Source organism: Eschrichtius robustus, chromosome 20 (genome assembly GCF_028021215.1).
Source record: "Eschrichtius robustus isolate mEscRob2 chromosome 20, mEscRob2.pri, whole genome shotgun sequence".
In the NCBI taxonomy this organism is placed as follows: Eukaryota; Metazoa; Chordata; class Mammalia; order Artiodactyla; family Eschrichtiidae; genus Eschrichtius; species Eschrichtius robustus.
In genome coordinates this window covers 25046938-25062114 of record NC_090843.1, presented here as the reverse complement: position 1 = coordinate 25062114, position 15177 = coordinate 25046938, and the positions used below count along the sequence as shown (strand labels likewise).

The 15177-nt window shown below is 41.7% G+C and overlaps 1 protein-coding gene across 3 annotated transcripts in view; it reads left to right on the top strand.

The window, feature by feature from the left end:
• Nucleotides 1–636: 636 nt before the first annotated feature.
• KAT7 (lysine acetyltransferase 7) overlaps nt 637–15177 on the top strand; it is a 31639-nt gene continuing 17098 nt past the window's right edge. For 2 of the 3 annotated variants that reach the window (XM_068529663.1, XM_068529662.1), the window contains exons 1-5: nt 686–827; nt 3284–3431; nt 6004–6180; nt 7364–7603; nt 13152–13234. In XM_068529663.1, the coding sequence (XP_068385764.1) occupies nt 813–827; nt 3284–3431; nt 6004–6180; nt 7364–7603; nt 13152–13234 (663 nt within the window). In that variant the 5' untranslated portion in view covers nt 686–812. Of the gene's footprint in view, nt 828–3283; nt 3432–6003; nt 6181–7363; nt 7604–13151; nt 13235–15177 lie in introns of all 3 variants that reach the window. The other variant, XM_068529664.1, reaches the window with a different exon arrangement.

The window sequence follows — 15177 nt, the reverse complement described above, 5'->3', positions numbered from 1 at the left end:
CTAAATTGGCAGTTCTTTGGAGCTACAGCTTCTGGAGAATGGTTCTGTCTCCTTTCGCGAGTGAACGGATTAATTTACTTGCTGTTCGCTAAGGACAAGGACAATGTCTCCTCTACCAGACAAGAAACTTCCCGATGACAGACGCTACCCTTTCGTTCCTTTCACAAGCCCCCATTCTCACCACTCTGAGACACAGGATGGCTGTTAAAATATAGTTTCGTCCGCAAAATATCCCTTCCCAACTTTGAGTTTATGTCATAAACGGAAACGTCCTTTAGCCAATTCGGCGACGAAGGGGTTAAGCCTCAGCAACCTGATGGATTCTGGGGCTTTCCTTCCCCGACTTCCGTAAATTAAAACAACCGGGAAGGGAAATGTTGCCCAAGGTAAAGATGAGAACCGTTAACTTCAACTGTCGGGCTTCTGCCCCGAACAGGAATGGCTAGCCACGCCTACAAAGGGTGCCATTCCCCTAACTAAACACTGCTCACCCCGGTTTCCACCATCGGTGTCACTTCCTGACCAAGTCCAAAATGGCGCTCAGTAGCCTCACCAGAGGAACGAACCTCCCAGCATCCTCTCTGACCCGTAACGTCAGGTGACGGGAACCCCAGCCGGAAGTAGAGGAAAAAGCGCCTCAGCCCGCGGCGCCTGCGCAGAAGGTTGTAGACGCTGTGAAGCAGGAGGCACTTGGGATCGTACGCAGGATTGGGACTGCTACAGAGGCCGCCACGGAGCCCGCCGGAGCCACCGTTCCTACTGCTGCTGCCGCCGCTGCCCGAATCGGAACCGTCGGGCCGCAGCCGCCGGCAATGCCGCGAAGGAAGGTGAGAGGAACGGGACAGGAGGGATGGCGGGTTTCTAAGGACAGTCTTTTGAGCAACGTGACGCAGTTGGCCACGCCTCACAGTGGTTGGTTTCCAACTTCCCGCTACCCCGAACCTAGCTCAGCAACCCTCTCTTCTGTCCATACCCAACAGAAAAATGTGGGCCCGATCCTGGCCTCGGCCTATGCTTGCAACTATTCCCGCCCTCTGCTTGCCTGGCTCGGAGGCGTTCTTCTCGTTAATTGGTCGCTGAAACGTCTAGAAGCATATTGATTGGCTGGTGACACCGCCCATTTGGGCTCAACGGTCACCTCCCCGCGTGTGGGGGCGGTGTCTGGGCCCGGCCCCACCGCTCTCCGACTGGCGGTAGAGAACGATCCCTTTTCTCTTGATTGGCTGGGCTTGGCAGTCTGTCCTGTGGGGGCGCGGTTTAGCGGGGCCGCGATTGGGTGGCACGAATCCCCCTCCCTTCCGTCTGGAGATGCTCATAGGAGGAGAGGCGGGGTTTTGGAGCATCCTTCCTTTCCCCGCGGGGGACACAACAAAGCAGAGGACTGGGTGGTGGAGAACCAGCGCCCACTCCTAAGGGATCTCACTCTGGCCTTTTGCTCCTAAGCTGTAATTATTCCTTGTTTCCTTAGTTGGACAGAGCCTAGAAAATGCAGTTCGTAAGATCAGAAACTTTGTAGAATTAGATGGGACTTATGAGATCACCTATGGACACTCCCATCCCTTCTTTTCTCAGCTAAACAGAGGCTTATTGGAGTGCCCCAAGTTCCTCAATTAGGCAATGGCAGAGCCAGGACTACAGAACAAATCTAATTCAGTTCAACAAACGTTTATTGACTGCTTGCTACGTGCTGGTTGCTGGGGATTCAGAAATTAATTAGACATGATCTCTGGCTTAAGGAAATCAGAGTCTGATGGGGAAAACAGACATATAAATAACTGTAGAAGGATCTAGTAAATTCTCTACTTGGCAGTAATATACAAAGCTTAACGTCAAGGAAGTGGGAGAGCAATTAAGTCTGTTCTGGAATAAGATGGCAAGTAGATTGGTGAAAGCCAGAGAGAAGAACTGAGTTCCACGGTCAAGCCAGGAAGGGATGGTCAGAGATGATCAGAGATTCAGATATCTGGGTAATTGGACTAGATGACCTTTAAGATTCCCCTTTTAGTCTATCAATTTTCTGTGACCCTCTCTGGGGCCTCCACTCATTATCTGGGCAGATTAGACTTGAAATATTTGGAAAGTTGGGTGGTATTCTTGTTCATTTCTGCAGAAATGTTTCTCTTCACAGAGACTTTCAAATATTTACACCTTTTAATGTCTCCTAAAATGACGTACATTGATAGGTGGTATTTATGTTAAGGCTCACCAAATGCAGGAATAGTACTGGTGCCTTGGAATAGGCCCACAGTCCCCTTTCTGCAATTCCCAAATACAAAGAGCTCTTGAAAATGTAAATTTTTTAGTAACTTATTTGGTGGCAAAACCTGTCCTAAACTGTCCTGAGTTTTCGTGTGTCTCATTTAGTGTGATTGTTTACATATTTTGCTGCAGAAAGGGTGCTATTTGCAGGATATATGCAAATTATTCCCTTTCCAAAAATCTAAAAAGTTATGAATTCTAAACACAGCTGGTCCTAAGGGTTTTGAATAAAGAATTGGGGACTTGTAATTTGAAACTTTGGTGTTTTTTTATTTTTTAGCAAATACATTTCTCTTTCTGGTTTAGTAAAAGGTATAGTGTTAATGCTCAGTTGATAAAAGTTATCTTTATGGTTAATCATGCCTCAGGAGGCTAACAATTGACAATTATTAATTGAAAAGATGATTTTTTAAAACCTTTTGTTTTTGTATATCTATGCGTCTTCATGTGCAAGCCGCTCGCCCCCCCGCCCCGTTCTTAAAGCACTTTTGCCATTCATGTGGAGAAACTTCAAAAGTAGAAAAGAAAGAAGAATGTTACTCTTTTTCTCCTTAAGTTCTTTTGGGATCAGAGTTGTGGACCATGACATTTTGAATTAGTGTGTAGTTTTAAAAAATGTAATAGTTGTTCATGGAGACTTTGTACAAAAGCTACTCTGAATTTCAATGGGGTCTAGTGCTAACATTTGTCTCATTACCCTGGACTTTCTGTAAGGACATGGTTATGTCAACCAGACTGTTTTGAGTAGAATACTTTCCAGTTTGTGGTACTGACCTCCAGATGGACTTGTTTCAGAATTAACGATAATACAGTAAGAATTCTCTTTCTGTGTTTATTTAATAAGGGTGCATTATTTGTAGGTTGTTTCATTTAAATGCTCTAAATAAAGGAAAGTTGGCTGTGGAATCCTTTCTTAGGTTTGAACTTGGTGTTTTCAGTATCACAGTTCGTTTTTTTTCCAGTGTTAATTCAAACCCACAGAGTAAATGTTTCTGTGCTAATGTTTGGATCTATGGTGTTACAGAGGAATGCAGGCAGTAGTTCAGATGGAACCGAAGATTCCGATTTTTCTACAGATCTCGAGCACACAGACAGTTCAGAGAGTGATGGCACATCCCGGCGATCTGCCCGAGTCACCCGCTCCTCAGCCCGACTAAGCCAGAGTTCCCAAGGTAAAAGGCGGCTTCCTTCTTCCTGACCACACCTCACAGCTGACTGGACATCACATTATGGTGCTAGTTACTGTGGAAACTGGTCCCATGTCTTGATGTTGATGACAGAATCTGGTAAAATGCAGAGTAAATGACTGCGAAGTATCAGGTTTTAAAAAATGGTTCTGTTGGGGGTACTGTCCAATTTGTAGACCCAAAGGAACTATGTCTGGTTTAATAGGTGTGTGACACATGTATGTCCTGAGTCATTTAATTTTTTATAGATTAGTTTCCCTATCAGTAAAATGAGAATGCTGTCTTTTCACTTTCGTTAGAATGGTTTAGGCCTAGGGGCTTAAAATAGTCTCTTGAACTTGTTATTATAGGAGCCCCAATACTTTTAAAACCACGTTTAATTCTGTAATATAGTCAAGTTCAGGTAATAAATACAAATAGTTGACCTAACTATCAATTGTAAATACCGAGAATTTTGCTTTGGTAGTAAAAAATAGAGAATCTTGGTGTCGGAAGGTTCTCTAGTGCAATTAGCTATCTGGGCTTAGATTTGGAGGGTACCCTTAAACCCTCTTGGCTCTGCTCTGGGATTCCCTGGGGAAGAAGGAAAGTTGTAATGAATACAGAAAGCTGATGATCAACAGGCGATAATAAATTAAGAGGGAAAAATTATATTTAGATTAATTATACTTAGAGCACTTAAACAGTGTTGATTTGGTTAGTGCTTTGTATAAGCATGTTGCAAAATGAGAGAAAAACATCTCTTTTTTCAAGCAAGAAAGTGGGAACATTCTCTCTCAGCAACTGTTCCTGTATTTATTTATTTTTTTTTTAAATTTTTATTTATTTAATTATTTATGGCTGTGTTGGGTCTTCGTTTCTGTGCGGGCTTTCTCTAGTTGTGGCAAGTGGGGGCCACTCTTCATCGCGGTGCACGGGCCTCTCACTATCGCTGTCTCTCTTGTTGCGGAGCACAGGCTCCAGACGCGCAGGCTCAGTAATTGTGGCTCACGGGCCTAGTTGCTCCGTGGCATGTGGGATCTTCCCAGACCAGGGCTCGAACCCGTGTCCCCTGCATTGGCAGGCAGATTCTCAACCACTGCGCCACCAGGGAAGCCCCTTACTTTATTTTTGAATCTAATGTTTGAGCTGAAGTATAGATGTTGTCTCTTGATTTCTCAACTTTTAAGTTTTTATCTTTTGACATAATGGGAATATTGATAAATGGCTACTATAATTCAGGTACTATGCTATGTACTGGAATACCATGATACAAAAATCATACTTCTGCCCTCAAGGAGCTCACAGTTTAGTTCGGGATGTAAACTGGTATGGTAATGCATTGTGGAACGGGCTCTGAGAGAGGTTTGCATAGAGTACTGTGGAAGCCCAGATACGGAAATCTTGTGGGATCTAGTAGGAATTTACAAGTTGAAAGATGGGAAAGTGTTATTATAGGAAGAGGGTACAGTGTATGCAAAGGAATGGGCATAAGTGTTCTTAGAAAGTATAATTGGTCATGCCCTGGACACCTGAAAGTTGTAAATATTCAAAATAGCTAGGAATTACATGAGCTCTGGGTCTCTTTCTAGTTATACTTCATGACCACTGAGTCGCACAACTCCATGGGGCACCGTTCACAGTGTGGTCCATGTAAGATGACCCTCTCTAAAGCAAAATGTAGACTATCAATACATTGTGAATGGAGCCCCCTGGAGGTATGCAAACTGAAAACCTAGCTATGTGCTAACTTTTACACAAGAGTTTGAGAATTTCAGTTTTCTTCTTTGAAGAATCTGTAAGATATACATTTTAGGATTTTTTGTTGATTAAAATATGCTTTAATTTTAGCTCTGAATTTCTTTTATTCCTTTTTTGAGTGTCATCAGAGTGGAGATGAGAAAAGGCTACTGGGTGCTTCAGAATAGATTTCTCTATCCAAAAGAATTTTAAAAGTTGTAGTCTTGCCTTGCCCTTTACGAGTCTAATATTATTTTGCTTTAGGGTATCAGATAGGGTAATCAGGAAGAAAAAAAAGAGATCCTTAAGGAAAGGAAATATTCGTATATTGATATACCTTTAGTAGTAGAGCATCTGTTTTCTGGTGGGTTAGAGTAAGGGAAGAAAGAGAGGACGTAGCTAATATTTATAAAGCACTAGATTTAGCTACCTAGGGATTGTGTTAGGTGCCTTACATGAATTATTCCACTTACTCTCACACAAAATGTATGAGGAATATGCTACTAGTTTTTCCCCATTTTTTATAGATCAGGAAAGAGGCTTGGAGAGATTAACTTGCCCAAGATGCCACAGCTAGTTAGTATGATGAAGTGGAATTGAATCACGTTCAGTCTTGATTCCAGAGCCTAAACTATTAATTCCTTGCTGTATTGCATCTCTATACCTGATCTATTTTGCTTATATTTAGTTCAATAAAATGGATATTTTGAGGATTTGTTGGATTTTTTGAAATATGAAGAGGAGGGCCTACGTCCTAATAAGTCATACCGCTGGGAAATAAAACAGATTTCCTTCTTTTTTCTTTAATTGTTTTATTGTTTTTAAAAATCGGGATCAGATTCCAGTCCTGTTCGAAATTTGCAGTCTTTTGGCACTGAGGAGCCTGCTTATTCTACCAGGAGAGTGACGCGTAGTCAGCAGCAGCCTACCCCAGTGACTCCGAAAAAATACCCTCTTCGGCAGACTCGTTCATCTGGCTCAGAAACTGAGCAAGTGGTTGACTTTTCAGATAGAGGTGAGTGGGTGTGGTATGATTTGGACCCATTACAGAGAGGGTCTAGTCAGTTTCCTCTTAAGGGAGGCTTGGAGCCACTGCAGATAGATAGATGCCCAATACAAAATTCAGCTAGGTGAATGCTGTTTGTCTGATTCCTTTTTTGTGTCTTGCTGAGGTCAAGTTTGGTACTCTAGTACTCTTGAGGTCCAGAGTAGCTGGAGTATATTTGATTGGACCTGCAGTAGGCAAAAGGGACTGGGAACCTCTTACCCACAGATGAAGAAGGCTTAAAGCAGATTTTCTTATAGCCATGCTATAAATACATCTCTGAATTTCTGAAGAGGAGTGACCCATCAATAATGGGGAATGGTAAAGTATTGAGGTTGTGATTCAGCAGCCCAAATCAGAGGCCTTAGACCAAAGGCTTTAGGCTTTTAGCCTGCCAACACCCCACGGCATGTGTAACTTCCCCAACCAGGGATGGAACCACCAGCCCCTGCAGTGGAAGTGCAGAGTCTTAACCACTAGACCACCAGGGAAGTCTGGTCAGCAAAAAAGTTTTGTTGCCAGTATTTGAAAAAACAAAACAGTTCATGTAAAAACCTGAGTTATTAGTTTCTTTTAAAAAATGGAAAGCTCTGGGAACATTAGGTGGCCATTCACCACAGTAATAATTGGCTGGAACTGAGTAGTAGTTGTCCCCTTGAGAGGGACAATCAGCTCTCAGTTTGGCCTTGCTCAGCCCCGGTAGGCATTTGGTTTGCAACCCCTGATTTAGAGTTAGTCAGGTCCATTCACACTCTCACACCAAGTCTGTTCAGTGTCATCTAGAACTATTTTCATTTACCTTCCATCCTGTGTATCTCCTGGAAGGAGAGTGGGGTGGTAATGTTTTTTAAAGATTTATTCCCATCCAGTTTTGATTACCCATGATTTGGGGCTTGGGAGAAACACAGATAAGTAAAATGCATTAGGTAAACTCCAAATGGAATTTTAGTCAGGATTTAAAGTTGCAAAAGAGGAATGATGTTATTAGTTTCTCTTCATTTTCTATTCAGTTTTATGGCAGATAAGTGGCTAGAAGTTACTGGTTAAATCGTAGAAAGAGGATCTTGGAAAGCCCATAAGCTCTTCTGAATATAATAACCCTCTAAATAAAATAAACCCCATTCATGAGTTCTACCAATTGCTTTTACTTTAGAAACTAAAAATACAGCTGATCATGATGAGTCTCCACCTCGAACGCCAACTGGAAACGCCCCTTCTTCTGAGTCTGATATAGACATCTCCAGCCCCAACGTTTCTCACGATGAGAGCATTGCCAAGGACATGTCCTTGAAGGACTCGGGCAGTGATCTCTCTCATCGCCCCAAGCGCCGCCGCTTCCATGAAAGCTACAATTTCAATATGAAGTGTCCTACACCAGGCTGTAACTCCCTAGGTAAGTGTGCCCAAGCCTCATGACACCCTGTGATATGTGGTTCTCTCTCCCTCTGGAATTAGGATCACCCAGAAATGTTTAGTGTTCCATTGCGACTTAGCTTCTTAGGCTCTTCAGTGATCATGCCTCAGAATAACTCTGAATTGCCCGCTTGAATAAAAGCATCTCTGGGACTTCCCTAGTGGCGCAGTGGTTAAGAATCCGCCCGCCATTGCAGGGGACATGGGTTGCAGCCCTGGTCCGGGAAGATCCCACATGCCGCGGAGCACCTAAGCCTGTGCGCCACAACTACTGAGCCTGCGCTCTAGAGCCTGCGAGCCGCAACTGCCGAAGCCTGCATGCACAGAGCCCGTGCTCCGCCACAAGAGAAGCCATCGCAATGAGAAGCCCGCGCACCACAACGAAGAGTAACCCCCGCTCTCTGCATCTAGAGAAAGCTTGCGCAAAGCAATGAAGACCCAACGCAGCCAAAAAAAAAAAAGCATCTCTGCTTCTTGGACTCTTATCCATAGTAACAGATTTGGTTACAAGGAAATTAACTGTGATGGGCCATTCAGTTTATTGAGAGCTTTTCCCAGAGAAAAATTCTCTCATTTTTCCAGCGAAAACAAAACAGAAAACCAGTTATCTCTAAATATCTCATTGTGCGGTGCATAGTTCAAGCTTACTGAGGACTAATAGACTGTAAGTTAGTGGTGAATAATGGTTGTATGGCTATAGCTATTAAGGAAATGAGAGAAACAGATTTTTTTTGGTCAAGAGGCTCTGAAGGTAAGGAGTACAGGTGAGACCCTGGCCTTTTGTGACTTCTGTAGTTTTAGGTCTTGTGGCTTTGTGTGCTTTAGTAAGTATAAACTAGATAAGCATTTCTTCACAGATAGATGAATATTTCATTGTTTTCTTATGACTTATTTTTCCCCCTTACTGAGGGATTCTAGTAATGGTTTAAAAACCTTATTTGTGCTCCTTAAGTGAGATTAGGTGCAAATGTTGGGCTAAGCTTTTGTCTAGAGTTGAAAGGTGCTGATTGGAAGATAAGGGGCCTCTCTTTCTATCTACAAATTTAGCTTTGGGGGACTTCCCTGGTGGCGCAGTGGTTAAGAATCCGCCTGCCAATTCAGGGGACACGGGTTTGAGCCCTGGTCCGGGAAGATCCCACATGCCGCAGAGCACCTAAGCCTGTGCTCCGCAAATACTGAGCCTGCACTCTAGAGCCCGCGAGCCACAACTGCAGAGCCCATGTGCCACAACTACTGAAGCCCGCATGCCTACAGCCCGTGCTCCGCAGCAAGAGAAGCCGCCGCAATGAGAAGCACACACACTGCAACGAAGACCCAACACAGCCAAAAATAAATAAATTTAAAAAAAAAAATTTAGCCTTTGAATGTGGCCACCAGGTTCAGAAAAAAAGTAGAACGGAGTAAGTTGCTGCTTTGCAGACCACCAGTACATTTTCCCTAGTATTTTATTTATTTGGATCCTTTCCTGTTCTTAGCAGCAGTTTCTTAGGTAATTTCAAGCCATCAAAATGCATAAATAAGGCAAAAGTTCCCGTGAACACTATACCAGTTGTTACTCAAGGTAGTTGTTTCAGGCCTAAATCAATTTCCTTGAGATAAATAATGAAAAACTAAGAATAGACAGTGTATAAACACTAGTACAAGATATAGCTAATGTGCTTTCAGACGGTAAGAGGATCTCGTTGCCACACAGCAGAAGAAGGAATTTTCCTCAGCTCTGCTTGTTGCTATCCACGCATCCTTAGATTGTTACTTTTATTTTATGAACTATGTGTAATCAGTCATTCAATACTGATTGACTGTTTTAAATTCTGTGGGTGGAGTTGTGAACATGTCAAATTCCCTACACTCATGTAGCTTATAGTCTAACTGGGGAAGGCAAAACAGATGTGTAATAATACATCAACTGGAGATGTGTGCTGTGAAGGGTAGGATACCGCACATACACACAAGCGTGTGTGAGTTGGGAAAGCCACTCTGATACGCTGATATTTGAGCAGAAACCTGAGATAAGTGAGAGAGTGAACCTTTTGAGTATCTGGGGGATAAGCATTATGGGTAGAGGGAACAGCAAGTGCACAGGGTCTGGGGCAGGAGAATGCTTAACCACTTTGAGGAGTATTTTTTTTTGGTGGGGTGGGGGGTGCTGTGCTGTGCAGCATGCAGGGTCTTAGTTTCCTGACCAGGGATCAACCCGTGCCCTCTGCACTGGGAGCACGGAGTCTTAACCACTGGACCGCCAGGGACGTCCCTTTGAGGAATACTTTAGGGGCCAATATGCCTGGAGCAGATAGACCAGAATGGGGAGGAGGAGACAGACCAGAATGAGGTTAGAGTGGGGGACTGATTCTGTGTTATTTATGCCCTGGACTCAGCACCCTTAATGTGGTAGACCAGAGGGTAAATATAAATCTGTTGCATCACAGGAAAGGTTACTTTGACTTTTGGTTTTAATGTATTGGCAAAGTTTGAAAAGTATGAACCTGAGCTTCCAAAATTATTCTGGATCCTGTTCCACTCTTCATCTCAGGCAAAACAGTGTCGTTAATTTTTTTTTTTTTGGTAATTTTGATATGAAAGTGGGATGTGCTTTTGAAAAATTAAAACCCTACAGGAGGTCTTGAGTGCTAAGTAAAAGTTCTCCTTCACTCATATCCCCAGAACCATGCCCTAGATATAAAACTACTATTGGTAGTTTTTTATGAATGCTGATAAGTTTCTATACGTATGTAGCACACGTGTATATGTACATGTATTTCTTTTTTTGTTATTTATAAAAAGGAAAATATACAGTGGTTTGACATCTTAGATATTTTACTTATTGGCACTCACAGGTCCATCTGTTTAAAGGATATAGAGAATTCCATTATGTTGAAAGTTCAGAAATTATTTAAATTGCCCTGTATTGATTGACATTTATATTGTTTCTCATATTTTAACTTTTTTTTCTTAAAGCTATTTTGAACAGTACTGTAATTGATAGCCTTGTATGTATGTATTTTGGTGTCTTTCTAGAAAATCTGTTGGATAAATTCATAGCAGTGGAATTGCTAGGTCAACAGAACAGCTACCATTTTTAAACTTTTAATATAGACATATTGGTTGTAGTTTACATATTATAAAATAAAACAAACTTGAGTAATTTATTCAGAAGTTATAGATGCGTAGTATCTAAAAAGCTTGCTATAGCAGTGATACTTTACATTTTGTACATAGTGTTTGATCAGTGAGGGTAGTTTTTTGTGTCTAAGATAAATGTGTGGATCTCTAAGATTACGTTTTAAATAATATAGTCCTGGAGAAATGGCAGCCTGCATATCATATATTAACTCCCCTCTCCCCCAGTACTTGGACTGTTTTTACCCTTTATTTATTTATTTTTTGGTTGCGCTGCAAGGCTTGTGGGATCTTAGTTCTGCGACCAGAGATCAAACCCAGGCCCTTGGCAGTGAGAGCATGGAGCCCTGACCACTGGGCCACCAGGGATTCCCTGTTTTTACCCTTTAAAGCTTACTCTGTAAATCTTGTATAATTTTTAAATCCCTTTTAAATGTCTCCTTTACCCCAAGAAAGATAAAGGTTTTTGTAGATTTGCAATTTAGCTTAGCTAATTTATCTTTTTATCTAATTAGCCTTGGCTCACCATCCCTCTCAATCTTAGGTGTTTGATAAACCTTTTGATTGAAGGGACATATAAAAATGAAATAATCAATTCTCTGTGTATTTTCACAAACCACATGAGAAATAGAAAAATGAAGAGATACCCCTTTAGATAAAATGAGCTTTCTGTATTGTTTTTCCTAATATCTTCATCTTCCCTTCTTAAGAGGGCCTTGTGCAAACTGCCTGTTTAAAAGTTTGATTATGTATTTTATAAATAAATGAATGAATGAATAATATAAAAGTTTGATTATAGAAGAAGGCTAAATCTTTAAACAAAACCAGCCACCCCTCCAAAAGAATGAATATATTTAATCTGGTCCAAAATTATCAAGGTATGTTTCCTTATATGATAGAAAAGGCCACTTCCTTCTCCATTTTTCATAAGTTTCTTTTGATTTTTGAAAGAAGTTCAGGGGCTTCCCTGGTGGCGCAGTGGTTGAGAATCCGCCTGCCATTGCAGGGGACACGGGTTCGAGCCCTGGTCCAGGAAGATCCCACATGCCGTGGAGCAACTAAGCCCGTGCGCCACATCTACTGAGCCTGTGCTCTAGAGCCCGCAAGTCACAACTACTGAGCCTGTGTGCCGCAACTGTTGAAGCCTGCACACCTAGAGCCTGTGCTCCACAACAAGAGAAGCCCCCCGCAATGAGAAGCCCGTGCACCGCAACGAAGAGTAGCCCCCACTTGCCACAACTAGAGAAAGCCCGTGTGCAACAATGAAGACCCAACGCAGCCAAAAATAAATAAATAAATAAATTTATTTTTAAAAAAGGACTTCCCTGATGGCACAGTGGTTAAGAATCCACCTGCCAATGCAGGGGACACAGGTTCAAGCCCTGGTCCGGGAGTATCCCACATGCCGCGGAGCATCTAAGCCCGTGTGCCACAACTACTGAGCCTGCGCTCTAGAGCCTGAGAGCCACAGCTACTGAGCCCACATGCCACAACTGCTGAAGCCCACGTGCCTAGAGCCCATTTTCCACAGAAGAGAAGCCACCGCAATGAGAAGCCCGTGCACTGCGATGAAGAGCAGCTCCTGCTCGCTGCAAGTAGAGAAAGCCCGCGCACAGCAACGAAGACCCAACACAGCCAAAAAAAAAAAAGTTCAATTCAGATTGGGTAACATTGCATAACAGAAAGGAAAGTACTTACTATACATATGACTTGATCAATTTAGCATAGGAAAGTTAAATTCCACCAAAAGAAAATATTCTTGCTTGTAACTTTGTGCCTTTTATTTTTATTTATTTATTTAAATTTGTTTATTTTATTTATTTTTGGCTGCATTGGGTCTCCGTTGCTGCGCACGGGCTTTCTCTAGTTGCGGTGAGCAGGGGCTACTCTTCGTTGTGGTATGCGAGCTTCTCATTGCAGTGGCTTCTCGTTGCGGAGCACAGGCTCTAGGTGCGCGGGCTTCAGTAGTTGTGGCACACGGGCTCAGTTGCTCTGCGGCATGTGGGATCTTCCCGGACCAGGGCTCAAACCCGCATCCTCTGCATTGGCAGGCGGATTCTTAACCACTGCGCCACCAGGGAAGCCCAACTTTGTGCCTTTTAAATAAGTTTATGGGCTTAATGACATTTTGGAATTTGAGAAATAATTATCAGAAAAGAGGGAACTATAATTTATACTGAATATATGCAAATGTGTTCAAAGATGCTAGGTGCAACCTGTGGAAGAAAAGAATTTATTGTGGGTGCAAGTTATGACCCTAACAGTACTTACCTTTGATGGATTTAATCTGTAATCAGACATGTACGTGATAAAATGATACCGTAAAAAAAGGTAGAGGAAGGTAGAGAAAAATATGACTTTACAAGCTTAAATCTTTCATCTTGAGATTAAGTTTTTTCCTCCTTTAACAGGACACCTTACAGGAAAACACGAGAGACATTTCTCTATATCAGGATGTCCTCTTTATCATAACCTCTCAGCTGATGAATGCAAGGTAATTGTATTGTCATTTATTCAACATATACTTATTGAGTGCTTACCATTTGCCAGGCACTTTGCTAAACAGTAGGGATACAGTGTGAACAAAATGGGCAAGGTCCATGTTCTTACATTCTAGTGGAGGAAACATTATAAAAAACAACTGTGTTTTAAAAAAAAACAACGGACAAATGAATTATTCTACGTAATGAGTGTTTTGAGAGAAATTAACGATGAGATTATCTATGGAATATTTGGAACATCATCCTCTAAGTGCTTTGATATTTTCTGTTGAAAATTATCTTCAAAGATTGCTAGGGACCTTTTCCATAAGGAATAATTTGCATAAATATGTGATCTCAATATTTATGCATTAGTTTCTCTTCTTATAGATCTATGAGGACATTTTGCTTTTTAAAAGGTTTTCAAAATTCTTTTCCTCTTTCTTTGTCTGTTTCTGTGGAATACTTTTCGTTTTGTCACTCTCAATCACACCTACTCTTGGCTAATTCTTGTCTTACATTCTTGAAAAATATAGTTCTAAATAACCTTCGGGGTTTGGAATAATGGATTTAGGAGTAGAGCCTAAGATCCTGTTTTGTATGTTTCTGTATGGGTTGTTGCTACCAAGGAGGAACCAGGAAACTAATGATGGGCAAGCAGGAGTTGAAAATGTTACTAATTAAATGCATTGCTCAGGTAGTATTTGGGCAGGTTACCCATGTTGGTTAGACCAAAGTATTAATTGTTGTTTTTGTGGTTGTTATTTTGCTAAGAAGGCCAGGATAACAGGTTTATTCCTGTTTGGGCCAGTTTCCTCCTGAGAAAAATGAGGTTCCCCAGGTAACATTAATTCTCCCTGATACAGGAACGTGTTCTCTTATTTACAAGTAGACCACAGGAGGGAAAGTTTCGTTCTGTGTTGTGTTTAGTCTTTCAGCAAAGTAGCATACTTTCAATGCTTACGTGGATTTTGAGGTTGTGGATACTTACTCTTATCTTCCTTCATCCCAAATCTCTCATATAAGCAAGGCCGTTTCTTCTGCTCTCTGTAGAAGTGGTAGGTCTTCCCATTATCTTCCCATCAGTGTGAGACCAGAGCAAAACAGGAGCAGCTCTTCCAACATCTGCATCAGAAGCTGACAAGGCATTAGATGCTTCTTTCTCTGAAAATAACTGTGATCTCTGGTTTTTGAGACTTGTCCGTTACCACTTGTCTTTAAATATAACGATCTGATACTATGGATGGTTTTACATAAAAGTCTTCTTAAGGTATAACTTTTTAAATTGTTGGCTAATAGCAGTATGAACATGTTGCCTTAAGCAATTTATTTTTTAAAAAAGAAAAAGAAAATTTTCAGTGTGGGGAAGAAAATTCTGAAAAAAGGAACGCATGTCTTCACCTTTCCTCTTTTGTGCTCTTTTTTACAAGGGGAATCAGGCTCAGCATAATCCGTCTTTACTACTAGACCATGTGCTTGTGAGGATCAGGAGAATTTCTGAAAGATACATGTTTTTATTACATTTAGAATCCCAAATGGAAAGATTAGGCTAATTCCTCACATTTACTAAAAACCCCAGAGTTTTTAAAGTACTTGCATGTACAGAATTACTCTGAGTTTTCCAGTAAATGATTGCAATCAGTGATATTACCATTTTTATTCAGTCAAAAGACTGAATTCAATGAGTTTACGTTTTCATGGAGGAAGGCAAAATCAACATATAAAATTAGTAAGCAATTAAGAATTTCGTGTAGTGGTAATGTTCTGAGAAATGAAACGGGAAACAGAGAGTGACTGTTTTGGGGGTGACAGGGTATGGCACTGCTTCTGCTTGGGCTGTGGAGAAAGACATTTTATCTGAGTCATGGGTGACGGCAAAGAGGCAGTTAGTTGTGTCTAGGTCCTGAGTAGAAGGATGGGCAAACACAAAGGCCATGAGACAGGGATAAATGGTTGC